Below are 18,285 nucleotides of genomic sequence, written 5' to 3'. Positions count from 1 at the left end.
GGAATGGAGTATATGACAGTGAAGAGATGGCAAAACAAAGGAAAAGGAAAAAAAGAAAAGCGGGCAAAAGATAAATCGAGTGACGAGGCTGTGTACTACATCTCGCGCTCCCGCGCTAATGCCGGGTAGTGGAGCCAAAGCAGCATTTTCACATGTCAAACTCTTGGTCTTGACATCTCCAAATATCGAATTTTGGCTTTTTCTATGCATGCGACTCCGTTCACGGTCTGCAAAAATATCAAAAATGGCTCCCAAACCCCCACAACCACAATCGTCAATCAGCCAGACTTACCTCCTATTGTACAATGCCATCTGCGCCGGCCTATGGCTATCCATCCTGATCACCACGGTGTCAACTTGGATGCAGTCCCGCGACATCACAGCTATATACCAATCCGCCGAATCCTTGACGAGATATACCCAAACACTTGCCGTCGTTGAGATTCTACACGCCGCTCTCCGTACCTACCCCTTTCCCGCTTCAACCTCGGTCGCGCAATACTAATCAAATGCACAGAAATTACTCGCTCGCCTGTCTTCACTACCTTCACTCAGGTCTTTGCTCGCTCCGTGCAGGTGTGGGCTATCAACTATGCCTTCCCTGCTGAGACTGCTCCGTCCGTGGCATATCCAGCTATGCTCCTGGCTTGGTCCTCGGCAGACACAATCCGTTATTCGTATTTCGCGATTATGCAAGCTGGATACCCAGTGCCTTCGTTGTTGAAATGGGCTAGGTATTCTATTATGCCATGTTCCATTCGTCTTATGTTGCTGACATGTCGGTTAGATATTCGCTATTTTTGATTTTGTATCCCATTGGAATCAGCAGTGAATGGTGGTTGATGTACAAAGCGACTACAGCTGCCACTAATTGGGCCGTGTTGAGCATTTTTTACTTCTTCTTGGGGCTTTACGTACCCGGTAAGTTTCCCTGTTCTTTCTCCCTGGTTTATGGAAGATTTAATTCGATATAGGGTCGGTGATGATGTACTCCTATATGCTTAAGCAAAGACGCAAGGTTTTGGCTAAGCAATAGTTGCGAGAGAGAAAATAATATCGTCGATCTCTGTGAATCGTCGCTATTGCATTTCTTGCTTTACTTTCCTTCGGCACCGAACAGTGCAGGTTGGGACTCTGAGCGGAATGAGCATACATAGACCACATTTAGGAAAGAATAGATAAATTTAGACTTGACCATTATCTTTTTGGACTATCTTACCGATTTTATGTCAAAGTGAATTGTAGGCGGAATCCCCAGATCCTTTTCTTCTTCCTCAGCGCCGAGATCCTAATCAGGACCGAAGATTACAAACGCTTCATTGCCAGTCTGACGAAAGCAGTATGATAATAGGGGTTCTTCTAGTAAAAGAACGTTTTCTCTAGTCTGTCCGCTTCTTACACTTGCACCATTGACCGGCGTCGACACGAAAGAAAGTACCGAAGGCTTAGCTCTAATCACAGGCTACAGCAATGGCAGCATTGGCTCAGCCCTCGCACTTGCCGCCCCGAAAACAGGCTACCAGGTATTTGTGATAGCTAAGAGTCAGATGACAAACCAGACCTCAAAGATCTTCCCAATATCAAGCGCTTACAGCTGGATGTTCGCAAGTCCAGCGAATTCCAGGCTGCTGTAAGAATATTCAAGCGCCGAGTGGGGACCGGTGGGGCACATAATAAACTATATCAACTGTTTCAATTCATATATTTCAACTAACTACTTCATGCACATGTGGCTTTGTTTAATGTTTACATGGGTGAAGAGATTTCTGTTTGGCCATGCACAAAATACGTCGGTAGTATTGTGTGCATAAGTGACTACAGCAGTGCCTCATCCAAAAAAATGCAAAAGTTTCTTCCATCTCTTTCAAATTCCAACTTCGGGTTCTCAACCTTCAGTCTCCCTAAAATCATCCATGCATTCATCAAACCAAACAACTTTGATATCAATATCTATCAATCTTTCTCCTTGACACATTGATCACAAGCTCGATCAATAAACACTCTCACCTACCTCGTAGAGTTTCAAGGTGTGTTTGCTAGTTGATACTATGACTCCTCATTAACGTTTCAGATTGTGCCAATTCGCTCTCCAGATGATCTCCTACAATCTGGTTGCACACCAATGGAGTCTGCTGAAAAGCCACTCTTCCCTCCTGAAACTTCGAACATCCACGAACACAATCTTCGAGCTCGTCACCGGCATCAAAAAAGTGGTGTGGAGGCACAACTCACTGGGCACATTTGCGGTGAAGAAGCACCTGCCCTTTTTGTGGCAAGGAGGACACAGCCTCAGCCACCGGTCTGTCGACACAGCAGCAATATTGACAACGGCAGCTGTATCGACAATGGCAGTTGTGAAGAAGCACTGGCCACAACAAGGGGATGTGCCATTTGGCTTGTTTAGATATGCAGGATGGTGGAAGGCTTTTATGGAACTTTCTCGTTGATACCATCTTATATACTTTTGTTGCCACTATTGTCAATTAAAAAGTCGTGTTCCATCCTTCTTGGAATACAGATCTTGTCCCTTTCGTCTGTTTACACGCTGCCACGTACCATGTTTTCTTCCCTTGGGCAACAGCAGGATCCAGCTGTCGACACTACATATGCTATTACTGGATGAATATATCGAAGCGGCGAAGACGCCCTTGGATAAAAAATTCTGGGGGGTTTGCTTGCCATCACAAAAGCATTCGCACCACTGTTAAACGAAGCTCTCGGAAAGCTGGTGAACATCACCTTCATCGCTGGGCACAATCCGATGCCATACGCAGGTACAGATTTATATCTAAATCCTGGTGAATTTTCGCTCGCGTATGACACTTGAAATATTGAATGCAGGAGCATGCAATAATCACAGCTCCAAGCATATCATCCTGCCGTCAGCATCGCTGTACAAGGAGATTTGAAGCCACGACCACATCACGTGATGGTGGCGCTTGCGCTCGAATACCAGCGATGGGCTATGCTAGTCAGGAGGTTGATCACATTGAGGTTGGGTCAACGAGAAAAGTATGGGTAGCCATGCAGAAGATGCCAAGAAGGCGTCTTTGAACACTGAGGTGGCCACGTAATGGGTGCGGTAGTTCCGAACTCTGTCTTTCAATATATAGCCCGCTAAATTTATTACGAGGGATTTCTTTTGAGTAATATGAGGTTGATTGATTTGCAGTAGCCTGAGGAGACAGTGCAAGTATCTACGGAGTAAGGTTTTCAAGGATATGTCAACTTGGCGCACATGTGTATTGTAAAGGGGGAACTTTCTAAACGACTAAACAGCGCCAAGAAAGGTTCCGCCAGATAATTATCCGTATAAAACCCCGCAGTCTCGTATAATGAAGTGTAGGTCGACCCATGGATTTGGATGAATATGGCGAATCAGAAATTGTCCACTAATAACCAGAATCGATGCCGAGTAAACTTGATATTCCGATATCTCCACAAATTCAGTTTCTCAGTTTGCATCACTTGGGTACTTAGTGTGGCAGTGCAAAGTCTTGGCCATGCCGGAGCGAATCATGTGAAAGATAGAAATGTCAAAGTGGAGAAACTATGTAAGATCAGCGTCCCCAAGCTCCGTGCCAAGGTATTTCTGTTGCAGACGAGGCTGTGCTTTCCACGGGTCCTCTTTCGTTTCAACTTCCTCCGCTAATTACTGATTACGTCGTTTCAACCACGGATCCTGTGGCTGGAAAACCCCGCCCTCACGTTTTCTCTTTCAAAAACTAGAGTAAATATGTGTACGTGCTCCTTCCGCTCCTTCCCGGCTTCTGGCAATTCACTGTTTGTGTACTGACTCTTGTAGCTTCCGTTCAATTTCGCAGGGAGTTTCGAAGCCATAGCTTTGGCCCTGGAAGAAGAATGTCCGGTAATGGTTCGCTGGAGCCCGGCGAGCAGACTTCGCTTCTGGGTCGTCGGTCTCTCTCAGGCTTGTCTTCCCATGAACATGAAGAACATGGTGGACATCATCATCACCCCAAGGATACTCGCGCCTGGATGCGCTGGCCGCAGCACGTCGTACGTCTGACTTGGTTGACCTTGGTTCGGGATTACGTCAATGTACTTCTCATCTTTGTGCCGCTGGGTATCATCGCCGGAGCTCTCAAGTGGGACTCCACGGCCATCTTTGTCCTCAATTTCTTCGCCATTATTCCTCTTGCGTCCCTTCTGAGCTTTGCCACAGAGGAACTGTCAGCCACCATGGGCCAGGCCCTTGGTGGTCTGATGAACGCTACCTTTGGAAATGCGGTAGAGTTGATTGTAAGAGCCATTGCCTGTTTCTCCTTGATCAAAGCTAATGAAATATCTTGATTGTCTAGGTCAGCATCATCGCGCTCAAGGATAAGCAAATTCGGGTCGTGCAAGCTAGTATGTTGGGAAGTATCCTGTCCAACATCCTGCTCGTCTTGGGATGTTGCTTCTTCGTCGGTGGCCTCCGTTACTCCGAACAATCCTTCAACAGCACCGTGGCCTCCACCATGTCCTCTTTGATGGCCGTTGCTTCCGCCTCGCTGATCATCCCGGCCACGCTCTATGCTGCGCTGTCTCAGTCCTCGCACAATGCCCAAGACAACATTCTCATCTTGTCGCACGGTACAGCGATCATCTTGCTCATCATCTACGTGATGTACCTCTACTTCCAGCTTCGGTCCCACGCCCACCTCTTTGAAGAGACCAACGGCAGTGATACCGAGAACGGTGGCTTGGAGACAGAGGAGGAAGAGGAGCGTCTTCTTAGCCCTTGGGCAGCGACCGTTGCTCTGATTGCCGTGACTATTCTCGTTGCAATCTGCGCGGACTACTTGGTTGGAAGTATTGACAGCATCGTGCAGAAAACCGGCATTAGTAAAACCTTCATTGGCCTGGTGCTTCTTCCGATCGTCGGAAATGCCGCAGAGCACGTCACCGCTGTGGTGGTCGCTTACAAGGACAAGATGGACCTTGCCATCGGTGTTGCGATCGGCAGCAGCTTGCAAATTGCCCTCTTCGTGACACCTTTCTTGGTCATCCTCGGCTGGATCATGGGCATCGAGATGACACTGCACTTCCAGACCTTCGAGACTGTCGCTTTCTTCATTTCTGGTTTGGTGGTTACCTTCCTGATCCAGGATGGCAAATCAAACTATCTCGAGGGTGGAATGTGCTTGGGAATGTATGTTCACGTCCTTTCTTTTCGTTTTCTTTCGCTAATCCAGTTCCAGGTATGTGATTCTCGCCCTTGCTTTCTATGTCTACCCCGACGATGTCAACGAGGGCCCCGGTGTCCTGGCCAAGCTTCTCAACTAATCTTGAAGGCTGATGGTGCGTGCACGGGCGTCCTAAGCGAACGCCCTTGCTTCGCCAGAAGAAACCCTGCTGGTCAGTGGATTATTTGGACTATGGGCTTGTTATCCTCATCCACATAGCAGCTTTTCTTTCATTGTACTTTGTCTGTGCCTTTCCTTTGGCGTCTCTTCTACTCAAAACCCGCGCCTCCATGTATATTGAGCCAATTTGAACCCTTTGAAAACTATCACCGACCTTCAAGACACCTTCAAGCCTCATCTTTTGTATGTGTGTAAATCAGCAACGCGCAATGAAGTCCTCGGAAACTGTGTAGTTCCGAGCTAATCGCCCGTTTTATCATTTCGGTCCTTATCGCACCTTTATCAGCCCGCAAGTAATATCCGCAATCTGGTTGGCCACCATTTAACCCCAGATCAATTTACTTTAGTAACAGTCCCACAGCACCGGCAGAGTATCGTCTACTGCACCAATCCGATCTTATCCGCAAAAGCCTATCCTAATTCCTGCGGGGCTTGGGATTCAATTACCTAAAGCGAGCCCTCGGATAGAGATAAGTGTCCGTGGGTTCCCACCAAAGAACCACCATCGCACAGAGCGTGGTGCAGTTCACTCTTCTTACCAGATGCTCTGAGTCACCATGGCTGCATCGCTCACTTTGCTAGTAGCCGGGCTTCTCGCCGGCTTCTTGTTATACAGGGGAATCATCTACCCAGCTTTTGTGTCGCCACTCGCTAAGATCCCGAATGCGCATTGGAGTGTGCCTATTTCGCCGGTATGGATGCTTTGGAAACGTTTCCGGGCGCAGAATAACCGCACTATTCAGGCTGCGCATGAAAAGCTTGGTCCGATTGTCAGGCTCGGACCGTCTGAGATCTCGATCAACTGTGTTGATGGGGGTATCAAGTCTGTGTATACTGGTGGATATGAGAAGCATGAGTGGTATCCTCGTGTCTTTGGATCACTTGGGTGAGTGTACTTGGTGTTGAAATGATGGCATGCACTGACATAGTTTTACAGGACTGTGAGCATGTTCACGATGGTCGGGACGAAGACTCATTCCACTCGCAAGAGGATGCTATCCAACATCTACTCCAAGTCCACACTACAGTCATCTCCTCACCTGGAAGTAGTTTCGAATGCGGTGATTTTTGATCGTCTCATGCCAATCATTCAAGAATCGGTAGACGCAGACAGAACCCTGGATGTTCATGACCTGAACATGGGACTTACTCTCGATTTCGTCTCGGGATATCTCTTCGGTTTACGGAATGGTACAAACCATTTACAAGACCATGCATTCCGCAAGCAGTGGCTGCATCTATATCTATGCCGTAAGCCATTCGAGTTCTATCACCAAGAAGCTCCTAAGCTTGCTCCATGGATGAAATGCTTGGGTATTCGAATTATTCCCAAGTACTGCGATTCCGCGAATGCAATGCTCGATGCCTGGGCTCTGGATCTGTGCGCCAAAGCCGGTGATTCAATCGACTCAACAGATCCATCTCTTGAACCAATTGTTTACAAGCACCTGAAACAGGGTCTTGACAAGCAGTTGTTGAAAGCAGGCATTTCCAAACAAGATCCCGTCGAGCAGCGCAACGAAATTGCCTGTGAAATGTATGATCAGCTTACAGCAGGCTTTGAAACGAGTGCGGTGGGATTGACATACTTGTTCTGGGAGCTGTCGAAACACCCGGAAGTCCAAGAGAAGCTTCGTGAAGAACTATTGACCCTCGACCCACCGATCTCGTTTCCCAAGTCTAACGAACTGCCTTCGGCACGATCGATCGATTCATTGCCTCTTTTGGACGCTATTGTTACCGAGACGTTACGTCTTCATGCTCCTATTCCGGGTATCCAGCCCCGGGTAACACCTGCACCATCTTGCTCGCTGGCGGGATATGACAATATCCCCGCAAACACGCGGGTGAATGCGCAGGCGTATTCACTGCATCGTAACCCGGCTGTCTTCCCTGATCCAGAATCCTGGGAGCCGAAACGCTGGTTCAAGGAAGAGAACTCCGCCGCCGATCTTGATGAAAGACGTCGCTGGTTCTGGGCATTCGGAAGCGGAGGACGGATGTGCGTAGGAAGCAATCTCGCTTTGCAAGGTAATATCTCAGGCAATACCATCATGAACCAAGGCTGACAAAGATCTCAGAAACGAAACTGGTAGCAGCAGCCATCTACTCCAACTTCAGAACCACAATCGTGGACGACACAGACATCGACGCCATCGATGCCTACACCGTACACCCCAAGGCCGAGAAACTAATCCTCAAGTTCCACGCCATTTAACCCATGAACAAGTGCAACAGAAATCCAGAGTAATGATACAAATCAATTTTCAAAAGCTATGCCATACTCGACGTAGGTTTATACTGTACAAGTGTGATTAAAACGACCCAACTCCCATGCAAGATTCCGAGTCCAGTTTAGATAACACGTTTGGAGTGTATCCGAGACCCCTCGTTCGTCGCAAAAATATCCCAAACTCCATGAACGATTGTTGCAATCTAGCCCAGCACACCGTCCTTCTTCCGGGGTCCGACGACCTTGGGGTACATTCTCATCAGATGGTAGTTGACGGTGTTCTTCTTCTTCTCTTGCGATTTCTGTTGTGGAGGGTACGGTTAGTATGCACGTGGATGCGGATAGGGATGTAGGTTTGAAATGGGATTCGAGAGCAGGGTCGGGTAATTCGTACCGGTTGGTCCATGCATTTGCGTAATTGAGCCTCGAGGGCGGCACAGCCCTCAGCGCTGTATCCCTGTGAAGCCCAGCAGTCTGCAAAGGTTGTTAGCTGAGATTCACAAGTATGGACAGGAGATCGCATCGCGGATGATGGCGATTGACAGAACATTCGAAGTGGGCTATCCACTGAGTCCATAGGGGCGGTTCGACATACTCAGCATTGAGGACATGACAGTCACGCAAGTGTTCTGCTCATTCTGGTTCGGCCGGCGGACACGGAGGTGGTTGATGGTGTTCAAGCGGAGCGGGTTAAGCCGGGTGGTGACATTCTTGGGAGCCATGGTGAATGGTGCGGCAAAAGCACGCGAATGGCAAGAAATCGGGATGTACGAGGGACGTGGTGGACAACAATCGAGAAGCTGACGCCGACGACGGAGGAGCAACAAAATCATGAAGTTTTGGCTCCGCGGAAGTTGATGACATAAGCGGATCTGTAAACTTGATGATGGGGTTGCCACTTCTCATGAACTGATGAACCTTCTCTTTTGTCTTAGCAATTGTACATGCGTTTGATCATCTTCGGTCTCTTTTAGCGATGTCTGGAAAGCAAATTTTGAGGTCCCAGGTTGGATCTTCCTTACGTGCATCGCGAACTACGGTAGCTCCCGCATCCATACGGTTTCCAACACAGCTATGCCGACATAACACGTCTTCGACGAAAACGACAAACGATGACACGAAAGATACAAAGGGTGAAGAGAAAGAGCAGGGTGCTATGGCGCGACGTCTGTCCCAGATGGCGGAGGACGCTCTGCTGGAAGGCGGGAGCTCAGCCCGTCGCAACATCGAGCAGGCGGGATTCTCAGAGGATTTAAAGCGACAACTGGAAGAGCGAGTAAAGGCGGCATCTTTCAAGAGCGACAATGCCGTCGCTCACTCGATCCTCGATATGCCAGTATGGCCATACCTGATCCACCTGCGTGCGCGACTAACCTGCATATTTTCATTTTAGGCTAGTGCAGGCCAAGGCACTCGAGAATCCGCAGCAGCTCCTGCATGGACAGGAACCGAAAGATTTGAAGATACTGCTCTACGGATGCTCGACGATGCCAGTAAACCCATCCGAACCCCCTTCCAAATTCCCCGGCCGGTCAATCTCCAGCCCGCCCCGAAGCCGAAGCTGTCGCCCGGTGTCCGTATCGCCAAAGCAAAGGAGCGCACGTCCAAATATGCAATGACTCAAGGTCCTGGATTAACGGAGGAAGAACGGGAAGTGATTCGCAATGAGATGCGGGAAAAGTTGACACCCGGCGCGATGGCCATGCCCATATCCATCTCAGGCCTTTCATCACTGGCAAACGAACGGATAGAAGATGCAATACGGCGCGGCCAGTTTGAGAAGATTCGTCGAGGCAAAGGTGTCAATACAGAGACAGACCACAATGCTAATAGTGCTTTTATCGATACGACGGAATACTTCATGAACAAGATCATCCAGAAGCAAGAGATTGTTCCGCCATGGATTGAGAAGCAGCAGCAGATTTCTATGGAGCTCAGCCGGTTTCGCGCGCGCATACGTACTGAGTGGAGGAGACACGCCGCCAGACTCATTTCTAGCCAGGGCGGGTCCTTGGAAGCACAAATGCAGCGGGCGAGGGCTTACGCCGCTGCTGAGTTACGATTATCAGAGAAGGCGAAGCTAGAAGCAGCACTTCGCAACAGCGCTAGCAACGCTGATGAGGCTGTTGTTTCTGAAATAGCAAGCGATGGCCGAATCGTGCCAAGGGTCGAAGCTGAATCCAAGCCGGTCGAAAAGGAGGAACTTCCCCATCTACCTCCGTTGCGAGATCCGCAATATATGGATATTGAACGGTCTTATCATGAGCTTGCTGTGAAACAGTTGAATTCTCTCACACGGTCATACAACCTTCAAGCCCCCCGCTCTGCGCAAAAACCGTACACCAACCTCGAGCGCGAGTTGAAATCTTGCTATGCAGATGTCGCTCCACAATTGGCTGAAGAGATACGACGGCGTGCAACTGAACGGGCTCGAGGTTCTAGTTCGTCCATGCGGGCCTCGGCCGATGCATTCGGGTCACTTAGTCCTGGACCGACCGTGCGTATTTACGATGAGGACAAGAGCAAATCATATGGTTGGAAGGAAATGTGGAGGGATCTCTTCACAAAGGAGCAAAGGTGATGGAATATATCCTGAGTAGCTCGATATACGGAAACCTGAACACAAGATTAACAACAACAGAACTTCCATTGACTGGAATAATTAACAATATTGTACTTGTTCTGAGCTTCCTTATCACTGGAAAGTATCGATACAAATTGCCTCAGTCAGGCCTGACCATTCATTCTAAGTAGAGCAATACAGGCACAAATCAACACCTTTCTGAACTCAGAATTGTCGATTGAAGACCTTTGGCCACACCCCGGGATAGTTTCAGGAATCTTCTTTCAGTTCTTCGATGTCGATGAGGTCCGATGGGAGTTTATCGTTTTTCTGGATAAGCATATCCATGAACAGTCCAAGCAAGTTGCAAAATATCTGCATGGCGCAATGAATCGTCAAATTGATTCCAATCCACTTGCAAATAACGTAATAGACCTCTGGGCCCGTCAGATCCTTCAGGGCAATAGCGCCTGGAAGTGCAAGTAGCACACAGACGATACCGAATATAAAGATGGCAAAGATGCGCAAGAGGTACTTCCAGAACCAGGGATTCAAATCCTGCCACTTTCGAATGCCGATGGGAGTCCTGCATACATGGTCAACCATGCCGGGCACATCGGGCTTGAACTTGTGCAGTTGCAAAGAAAAACGGTCGCTTTGAACCAAACGCGCAAGATAAATTAGAGTAGAGTATCCCAACCCCAGTGAGAAAATGGTGAACCACATGACAGACTTTGTGTCCCATCCATTGTACAAGCCGAAGTATCCATCCTCCGGGAATCTCTCTTCACACTGGCACTTGCAAGTCTGGTTTTGGGACATTGTGAAGTAGAGACTGTCGATGTTGCTCTGAAGATCTCGTTTCATTGGGATGATGAATTGATGCCACGGGATTTTGGGCCAGTCTCCTGGAAGCCAACCTGCTTGGCCCAAGTCCGAATCCCCGAACGGTAACCGTGAGATCACCTCGACACCGTCTACCCAGATCTCATTGATGCCGTTTCCTTGCTCGTAGAAATTGGGGGATTTGACGCCCGTGACGGATGTGACGTTACCCATAAGTGTATTGTAGAATGATATGGATGTGAAAGGTTGTAGAGTGGATGATGGAAGAGAGAGCGATTCATGGTGAGATCCAATGTTGACAATAGTGAAAAGGAAGGAGCGACCGCGACCTACCTGAACTTGCCATTTAATCTTCACTTTCTCAACTTTGAAAATACTCTTTCTCTCATCTGTATACTCTTGGTACTTTTGGATACACTGCCAAGACTTCCTTGGGAGACTTGACGATCCACATTTGATCACGTCGAATCATCAATCTTTGGCTTCTGATTGGCCCCCACCGAGTGACTATCGTGCATGACGGCGCGTATTGACGACCAACGACAGGTTGTATTCCAGTGAAGTTTCATCTGCAGCCCAGAAACTCTTCTTCACCCCGTCACACATGATGGCTCATGTTTTATATGGGACCCCTCCCCATGCCGCCTCATCACTTCCTGGAACACGATGTGATCGCTGTCCAGATTCGCTATTCCCACGCGGCGATATGTCGATCAGACAGTGATTACGCCTGCACTTGGATTTGAACCTTTTTCTTTCCCCGCTGCACTCTTGTCACAGGAACTGGCGATGACTCCACCGGTTGCCTCCTCCCCCTTTCTCCTTTTCCTCTTACTACATATGAGTCCAGTGTCTGCAGTTGAAGTACATATCCAGAGCCCGAGAAGTGTGGAATCACGTCCTGCTCTGGATAAGCCTCTACTCGCTATTCAGATTGGAAGCATCGTTGCATCCTACGTGATCTTTGTTGCCTTGCTGCTAGCTTTGGTCTTGTTTGTTGGGCGACGACTGCGTCGGACCGTTCAGTCATCCCAATACGCTCTACAGATGGAGATACTGAAACCGATAAGGCCTCCAGAGAGTATCGACCCAAGCCCTGTTACTCCAAATACACAGAATCTTCCTAGCCCGACCAAGTCAAATCCCTTTAACTCCTGGGGCAGCTTTCCCAAACCAGCCCGACGTTCACAGCCATCTGTCAACGGCAGCATGGTCACTGTGGATGAATCCGTTGTTGCATCCGATCGGCAGAGGGCCGAGGATGAAATGGAAAGATTGTACGCGGCAGTCATGGAGCATGATGCCCAGAAGGCTGCTGGTGTCAATGTTGCCTCTGTCAAGGACTCGGATTCGTTGACCCAATCCCCAGACAGCCAATACAGCAACCCTTTCACCGATCGTGCTGCTTCGCAGGTCTCCATATCGGCACCAGCCGTACCACCGAAATCGCCTAAGCATTCTAATCGACTGTCGAAGTTGTTCAGCTCGAAATCAGCCACCGCTTCCAATCTCGATGCTGGAAAGCTGAAGTCCCCAAAATTTCCCATCCGAAAGTTGGGCATCTCATCTCCTATGGCCTCGCCGAATCTCCAAGCAGGCCAATCGTTCAGCCAGGAGCATCCCCCGATGTCTCCACGATTCTATACCCCGGGCCCCCCTCCGACTGCCCCTCAGACAGTACCTACCATCGGACCGGTCTTGGCTCCAGCGACTCGCGCACGCCCTCCTGCTCCACTTAGCCTGGCTACTTCCGCACAATCCCCTTCATCGTCATCATCGTTGCCATTCCGCCAGGCGTATCCTCAGCAGAGTGCTCCGGCGACGAAGACAACTTTCCTGGAGCGTCCTGCTAAAAAGAACGGGCCCATCACCGGCATGCCTACCCCTTACAGCCCATACATGCCTTTCACTCCCGTAACCCCATTCACACCAGGACGAACCGTGAATAGACGTCAAAGGAAGCGTGAAGAGCGAGGTACCAACCTTCGTGCGCTGAATGAAGATGATTTGGTCAAGGATGAAGGCGACATGTGGGGCTGAGATTTATGCTGAGATTTCTGGGATTTCCTTGTGGTGAAATGGATTCTGTCATTTAAACCGCCCCGGAGGCATCATGATTGATATACACTGGCTGTATTTTCCTTGGTCTATTCAAGTCTCTAAATATTTCTACCGTTGACTATCTACTTGACGCGATCCCAATTATTTCTTCAAATGCTGAGTCCCGTTAATAATTGCATCCGCAAAAACTGCCCTGCTCCCTGCCCTCTCAAGGGCCAAAAGTGCTTGAATCGTACACCCCCGCGGAGAAGAAATACTCTCACGCAAAACAGCAGGATGTATCCCCGCCTCTAATGCAGCCGACAATCCTCGAATACCACGCAAGACCATTTCCATCGCATCAGGACGCTTAATCCCTTCAGCCACGCATCCATCCAGAATCCCTTCAATCGGCACCGTCAGAGTCGCCAATGCTGAGCCCACAAGAACAGAGCCGACATCCATTTGACTCTCAGGAAGATATTTGATCCAGCCAATTTGATTAAAAATCCATTCCAGCATTTCCTTCATCTCAACAGGAAGCGGAGTGTCAGGAGTTCGAATAATAGTCATTGATTGACGGAACTCGGCACCCATATTCGGAATCACTTGAACGACTGTTGGAGATGCATCTGAGCTCAAATCTGATCCTTGAATGATCCGCGTAAGGTTCTTCGGCGTCTGTGCAGCTAGCAGACTGATGACTAGCTTGCCAGCTAGTGCCTCCTTCACACCCTTCATACTGAGAACATCATCTGCCATAAATGGCTTGAATCCTAGAACGACGATGTCGGCTTCTCTCATAGTCTCGACAATCATGTCGGACACCACTTTCACATGAGGGGTTTGCTCCTCTGAGAGAGCTGCTCGGAGACGCTCCGCGGACCCCGCAGTCTTGGTACACGCGATGAACTTGGAAATCGGTCGCGATTGAACTTCTGAGTTGGAAGAGAATGCGGAATCGAGAATTCCGCGCAGAATTGATCCTCCCATGTTTCCTAACAGATTATACCTGTCAGGTAAAAAAGTACATGGGGATCATGGAAGTTAGAACACGCACCGCATCCCACGAACACGACAATCTGACTCTGTACTGAGGCTGCCATGTTTGAAATATGACTGTGTGTATGTACTGGAATGTTGGAGGTAATTAAGAAGTGTGTTATGGACTGGGATTGTGAGTTACGAATTCGAATGTGTTATAGCGTCGGTAGAGACACCCGACTTTTCGGTTGATGTAGCCGCGGGGTAGCTTGAAGTTGAGTCATGCAGGCAGGACTCAGAGAACCTCACTTTTTTGGATGTTGTAACTGGAACATAGTACAATTACCAATATCTAGAAGGAGATCTCTTTAAAAATTACAAATTGCCACTAACATTCCTAGAAAACAAGATTTCCATAAAGCTCAGGGAAATTATCCCCTAATGACAGTAGCGCAAGCTGCTTGGTAATAGTGAAAGGACGTGTTAAACAGGAGTATAGAAGCAGATGCAGATAAGTTTCACCCCAGGTGAAGCCTGCAGCTGAGCGACAGGCCATTATAACAGCGACACATCCTGCGGGCAAATTCCATAACCAGCGAAGCAGGCAGAAGCAGGTCAAAGTGGAGGGAAATTTAGATGAGAGATTCCAAGATCTTGACGATGTCTTAGGATTGGGATATGTTGACTCTCATGAATTATTGAAATGGTGATTTGGATGGTAAGATCACAGGTTGTTGTAATGGAAGGGATATAGACGATCAATATCAATGATATTGATAGGGATGTGGAAGAGTATTGAAAGGAAAAGAGGGTAGAAGAAGCAATCTTGTCTTCATATACTGGCAGCCTCGAAAATATCCGCAGATTGATGTATGACCTGAGATCACCGAAGAAAAAGGCATCACACGCTTGCTTACATACTGAGACTCTAAGGCGTAGGCGTAAAGTAGTGCTGCAGGCCAAAGCGCCACTGTACAAGGAGTAAAGAACTAGCATACACGAACAGAATGGGAGAAGGAAGAGAAAAGCTATCCAAACCTAGGAAGCATTCCAGTTCCCAAAGTATGATAGGATTTATTTGGCACTTTTTTTTCGCTTTGAGATGCTGAAAGTTAGAAGCTGTCGCTAGGGTTTCTGTGATCCGAGTCCATATTTCGTGGAAAGATAACAGTGAGCACCTCGACAGGACGTCACTTCAACATCTCAACTCGCTCCCACGAGTGTATCTTCTTGTCGATTCCAGCGGTTATCAAGTCACCATCATCCCTGAAGGTAGGCGTGGTGGCTGTGTGTGCGTCAGGTTCAACTCTCGCTTTCTCTTTGCCAACGTGCTAGGACATGCCAGGAAGAAACAGTACTAGGATGACTGTGCCCTAAAGCCCGTTCTCGAAGCTTAACACATTGTGTCATCAAATCGGGCTTTGGTTTCACGGCCATTTAATCTCCAAATTTAAGCCAAGTTCTCCATGCATGAAAGGGTGTCAGGATGTTCCTCGCCAAGAACACGCTTGCTCGTATGGAGACATTCCGTTTGTAACGTTTCCGCGACTTGTAATTGGCCTTGTTGCAAGTATGACAATGTCAAATCCGTCATCAGTGTCAAAGTACTTGGGATTTTCTTTCCCAAGAATCCGATGGTTCCTCTGCACTAGCAAGTGCATATGTCCACCCTCCTGCCATCGGCCCTGGCGGTAGTATATCGCGGATAGTTCATCCATGGTTTGGAGCGTGTGAAAATTGTTCTCTCTTCCAAGTTTTCGCATCTCGACCTCAAATACCTTTAGCTGCAGCGCTTCGGCATCTTTCAGCTTCCCTTCCTTCCTGTAGTTTAATGCCAATGCAGCCATGAAAAAGAGGGTGACTGTGTCCTCGGGTCCAAGTTTTTGATTGCAAATGTCGATTATTTTGACGTGCAGCGCTTCTGAATCCCGCCACTGGCCCATGAGAGAATACGCTCTTGCAACAAATTCAGTGCTCCACATGGTTGCAAGATGATCCGCGCCTAGTAGCTCTTCTCTTATTTCCCTCGATTTTGCTGCCATATGTTTGGCATCTGTGCCATTCCACATCTGCAAGTTGTATCTTGCCCCGTGCACAAGCAATTCAGCCAATTCTAGACGGGACTCCCACGAACATAGAGAAGCGATCATTGCAGCCTTGAGGTGTGGATTCAGAGAATGGCATTTTGACCGGTTGCCAATTTGGCTGAGTCTTTTGATGAACTGGGTGCTCCACTTTTCAATCTGTCCGTGGCCCTCGAGCCATTTTCTTGTGGCGAGTTGCACCAGTCTGTGCATTTCGAGAGTGCCTGGATCTTTCTTTGTCGAGATGAAGGAGTAATCTCTTAGCAGCGTAATGTCGTCTTCGAGGTCTTCTTTTGCGTTCCATTGATCGGTGTCATCACTCGCACTATCGGTTTGGTCACTTCCAAGAACCTCAGAGCTTTTTATTCCCTTAATGTCTTCAGGAGTGTCTCGAATTAATTCTTCTGGGATCCCTTGGCGATCAAAGAAGCTCATCAGAGAGAGGAGACTTGCTGCTGACTGCCTGACTTGCTGAATATGATCGAAAGATATTTGCCAGGTGACCAAAATGGAGTTCGCTGCATCCCAGTCTCGCTGGGGATGCCCAGCATCAAGATTGAGGAGTCTTTCTCTCTTGTGGTCATTCTTTCTGAAGTCATCAAGGTATTGTGATACTGAGCAACGAGGCGTTCGTTGTTCAATATAGGCCGCTGCTTGTACGATAGCCAGTGGTATGAACTCAAGTTCCTTGGTGAGGCTTTTTATGTGTTCTTCATTTGCTTCTGATGTGAGCTTCTTCCGCATCAGGCATAAAGCACTGGCCTCGTCCATGGGGTCGATGGAGATGATGTTGCTCGAGCTGGTAATCCTTGTCGCTACAATTTTGCAAAGGGTTGCTAAAAGAATCGAGCATTCGGGCTTGCAAGGTAGATATGCGGAAAGCGGTTGTTTGAGAGTAGCAGAATGACCGTTTCCTTCGTCATTTTGGTACGTTGGCGGGGACTCACGAAGAAACTGATCGTCATCAAGATTGTCGAGAATCATGATCCATTTGCCACTTTTCGCATTTTCCAACCATTGACAAACAGCTTCAAAGATGTTAATCTTTGGATCCTGGTAGCCGGGTATTTTGACTCGGTTCGCAATCTCTCGGTAGCCTTGCTCAAAGCGCGCTGCATTGCTCGCATGGACCCAGAGGACCCATGTCGAAGGTGAATTTTCGCAGACTCGATAGGAGTATTCGATCAGTAATTGCGACTTCCTTTCTAGGTGTCAGCAGGTGACAGCAATAACTCATGCGGGAACCAGGATTTCACCTACCCTGCACCACCAAGGCCCACAAGTGCTACCCTTGCCGCTGGTGCAGAGCACTTGGTATCGATCTGCTCAAGTATTGACCCTCGATCAACAAAGTCTGGATCACGGCTGAATGGAACCGTTGAAAATGGCTCTGGGGGGCTATTGGCTTGCTCTGGCCGAAAATGTTGTTAGTTATCTCGTGAGGGGTTGAATGTACGGTGTCAATATACCGGGAGAGACACGAATCTGTGCGCTGATATGCCCATAATTCGCCCCTACTTGAAGCGCACTGTTGTTTCCGTCGAAAGATATGTTAGATGTCATTTCAAATGAAAATCCCGCTCTTGTGCGGGAATTGGGAGGGCACAGCTGAACGCATCGTTGAATCTATCTATCTTACATCATGAGATTAGCTTCTCTTGCCGCCGTATGATTCAAGATTTCCTGGATATGTATATTCACAGTATTTAAAGGGAAAGTAAGGTTGGGAATCTAGTACGATATTTGCACCAAATTCAAATTCAATGCCTCATGTGTAAGGGTCCATATGTGGTATTATAACCTGGAACTTCGCTGCATTGCAGATCCTTTTTTTCATCAAGGGTGACAAAATATTTGAATTTATTCCAAGATTGCAATGTTTACTTCTGCCATGACTAGTACTATTCTTCCCTGGCATAAATTAGACATGTCTTCCACGTCCTGTACCTCCTTCTTACTCCTCCATTCAGAATTCCCCATGAATCCAAATCCTTCATTTCTCGTCTACTTTTTCCAAAAAGTATGATCTTCTGAAGATCCTAGATGCATTCATTATTCCTACAGGTTTTCCAACCAAGCATCTTCACTTCATCCCGCGAAATGCCAGAACACTATCCAAATTTTTATCTTTCTTTTGCTTCGCCCTGAACGATCGACATTCACTCTGTA

The 18,285-nt window shown here is 48.2% G+C and overlaps 9 protein-coding genes across 9 annotated transcripts; 5 read left to right on the top strand and 4 right to left on the bottom strand.

Annotated features, from left to right (window-relative positions):
- Positions 1-244: 244 nt before the first annotated feature.
- On the top strand, positions 245-1,036 carry N7520_011760 (protein tyrosine phosphatase-like domain-containing protein; the record flags this gene model as incomplete). The annotated part of the gene is made up of 4 exons (XM_057145693.1): positions 245-461; positions 518-734; positions 788-921; positions 975-1,036. The coding sequence occupies 4 exons, from the start codon at positions 245-247 to the stop codon at positions 1,034-1,036; spliced, it is 630 nt and encodes a 209-aa protein (XP_056991447.1).
- A 2,825-nt stretch (positions 1,037-3,861) lies between these two features.
- N7520_011759 (Vacuolar calcium ion transporter) lies at positions 3,862-5,286 on the top strand (the record flags this gene model as incomplete). The annotated part of the gene is made up of 3 exons (XM_057145692.1): positions 3,862-4,260; positions 4,320-5,152; positions 5,196-5,286. The coding sequence occupies 3 exons, from the start codon at positions 3,862-3,864 to the stop codon at positions 5,284-5,286; spliced, it is 1,323 nt and encodes a 440-aa protein (XP_056991446.1).
- A 637-nt stretch (positions 5,287-5,923) lies between these two features.
- Positions 5,924-7,584, top strand: N7520_011758 (cytochrome P450; the record flags this gene model as incomplete). The annotated part of the gene is made up of 3 exons (XM_057145691.1): positions 5,924-6,252; positions 6,304-7,397; positions 7,448-7,584. 3 exons carry the CDS (start codon positions 5,924-5,926, stop codon positions 7,582-7,584), a joined length of 1,560 nt encoding a protein of 519 aa, XP_056991445.1.
- A 218-nt stretch (positions 7,585-7,802) lies between these two features.
- On the bottom strand, positions 7,803-8,321 carry N7520_011757 (mitochondrial 37S ribosomal protein mS37; the record flags this gene model as incomplete). Its single annotated transcript, XM_057145690.1, has 3 exons — positions 7,803-7,901; positions 7,994-8,073; positions 8,195-8,321. 3 exons carry the CDS (start codon positions 8,319-8,321, stop codon positions 7,803-7,805), a joined length of 306 nt encoding a protein of 101 aa, XP_056991444.1.
- Positions 8,322-8,575: 254 nt separating this feature from the next.
- On the top strand, positions 8,576-10,180 carry N7520_011756 (DnaJ family domain-containing protein; the record flags this gene model as incomplete). Its single annotated transcript, XM_057145689.1, has 2 exons — positions 8,576-8,935; positions 8,993-10,180. 2 exons carry the CDS (start codon positions 8,576-8,578, stop codon positions 10,178-10,180), a joined length of 1,548 nt encoding a protein of 515 aa, XP_056991443.1.
- A 252-nt stretch (positions 10,181-10,432) lies between these two features.
- On the bottom strand, positions 10,433-11,221 carry N7520_011755 (uncharacterized protein; the record flags this gene model as incomplete). Its single annotated transcript, XM_057145688.1, has 1 exon — positions 10,433-11,221. The coding sequence occupies one exon, from the start codon at positions 11,219-11,221 to the stop codon at positions 10,433-10,435; it is 789 nt and encodes a 262-aa protein (XP_056991442.1).
- A 576-nt stretch (positions 11,222-11,797) lies between these two features.
- N7520_011754 (uncharacterized protein) lies at positions 11,798-13,048 on the top strand (the record flags this gene model as incomplete). The annotated part of the gene is made up of 1 exon (XM_057145687.1): positions 11,798-13,048. One exon carries the CDS (start codon positions 11,798-11,800, stop codon positions 13,046-13,048), a length of 1,251 nt encoding a protein of 416 aa, XP_056991441.1.
- A 162-nt stretch (positions 13,049-13,210) lies between these two features.
- On the bottom strand, positions 13,211-14,154 carry N7520_011753 (pyrroline-5-carboxylate reductase; the record flags this gene model as incomplete). Its single annotated transcript, XM_057145686.1, has 2 exons — positions 13,211-14,046; positions 14,109-14,154. The coding sequence occupies 2 exons, from the start codon at positions 14,152-14,154 to the stop codon at positions 13,211-13,213; spliced, it is 882 nt and encodes a 293-aa protein (XP_056991440.1).
- Positions 14,155-15,513: 1,359 nt separating this feature from the next.
- N7520_011752 (uncharacterized protein) lies at positions 15,514-16,014 on the bottom strand (the record flags this gene model as incomplete). The annotated part of the gene is made up of 1 exon (XM_057145685.1): positions 15,514-16,014. One exon carries the CDS (start codon positions 16,012-16,014, stop codon positions 15,514-15,516), a length of 501 nt encoding a protein of 166 aa, XP_056991439.1.
- Positions 16,015-18,285: the final 2,271 nt, after the last annotated feature.

The sequence above is a fragment of the Penicillium odoratum genome (assembly GCF_028828045.1).
Source record: "Penicillium odoratum strain IBT 22623 chromosome Unknown utg000008l_segment0_segment0, whole genome shotgun sequence".
Classification (NCBI taxonomy): Eukaryota; Fungi; Ascomycota; class Eurotiomycetes; order Eurotiales; family Aspergillaceae; genus Penicillium; species Penicillium odoratum.
Note: the sequence above shows the minus strand (reverse complement) of the source record. Positions and strands in the feature narration are given on the sequence as shown.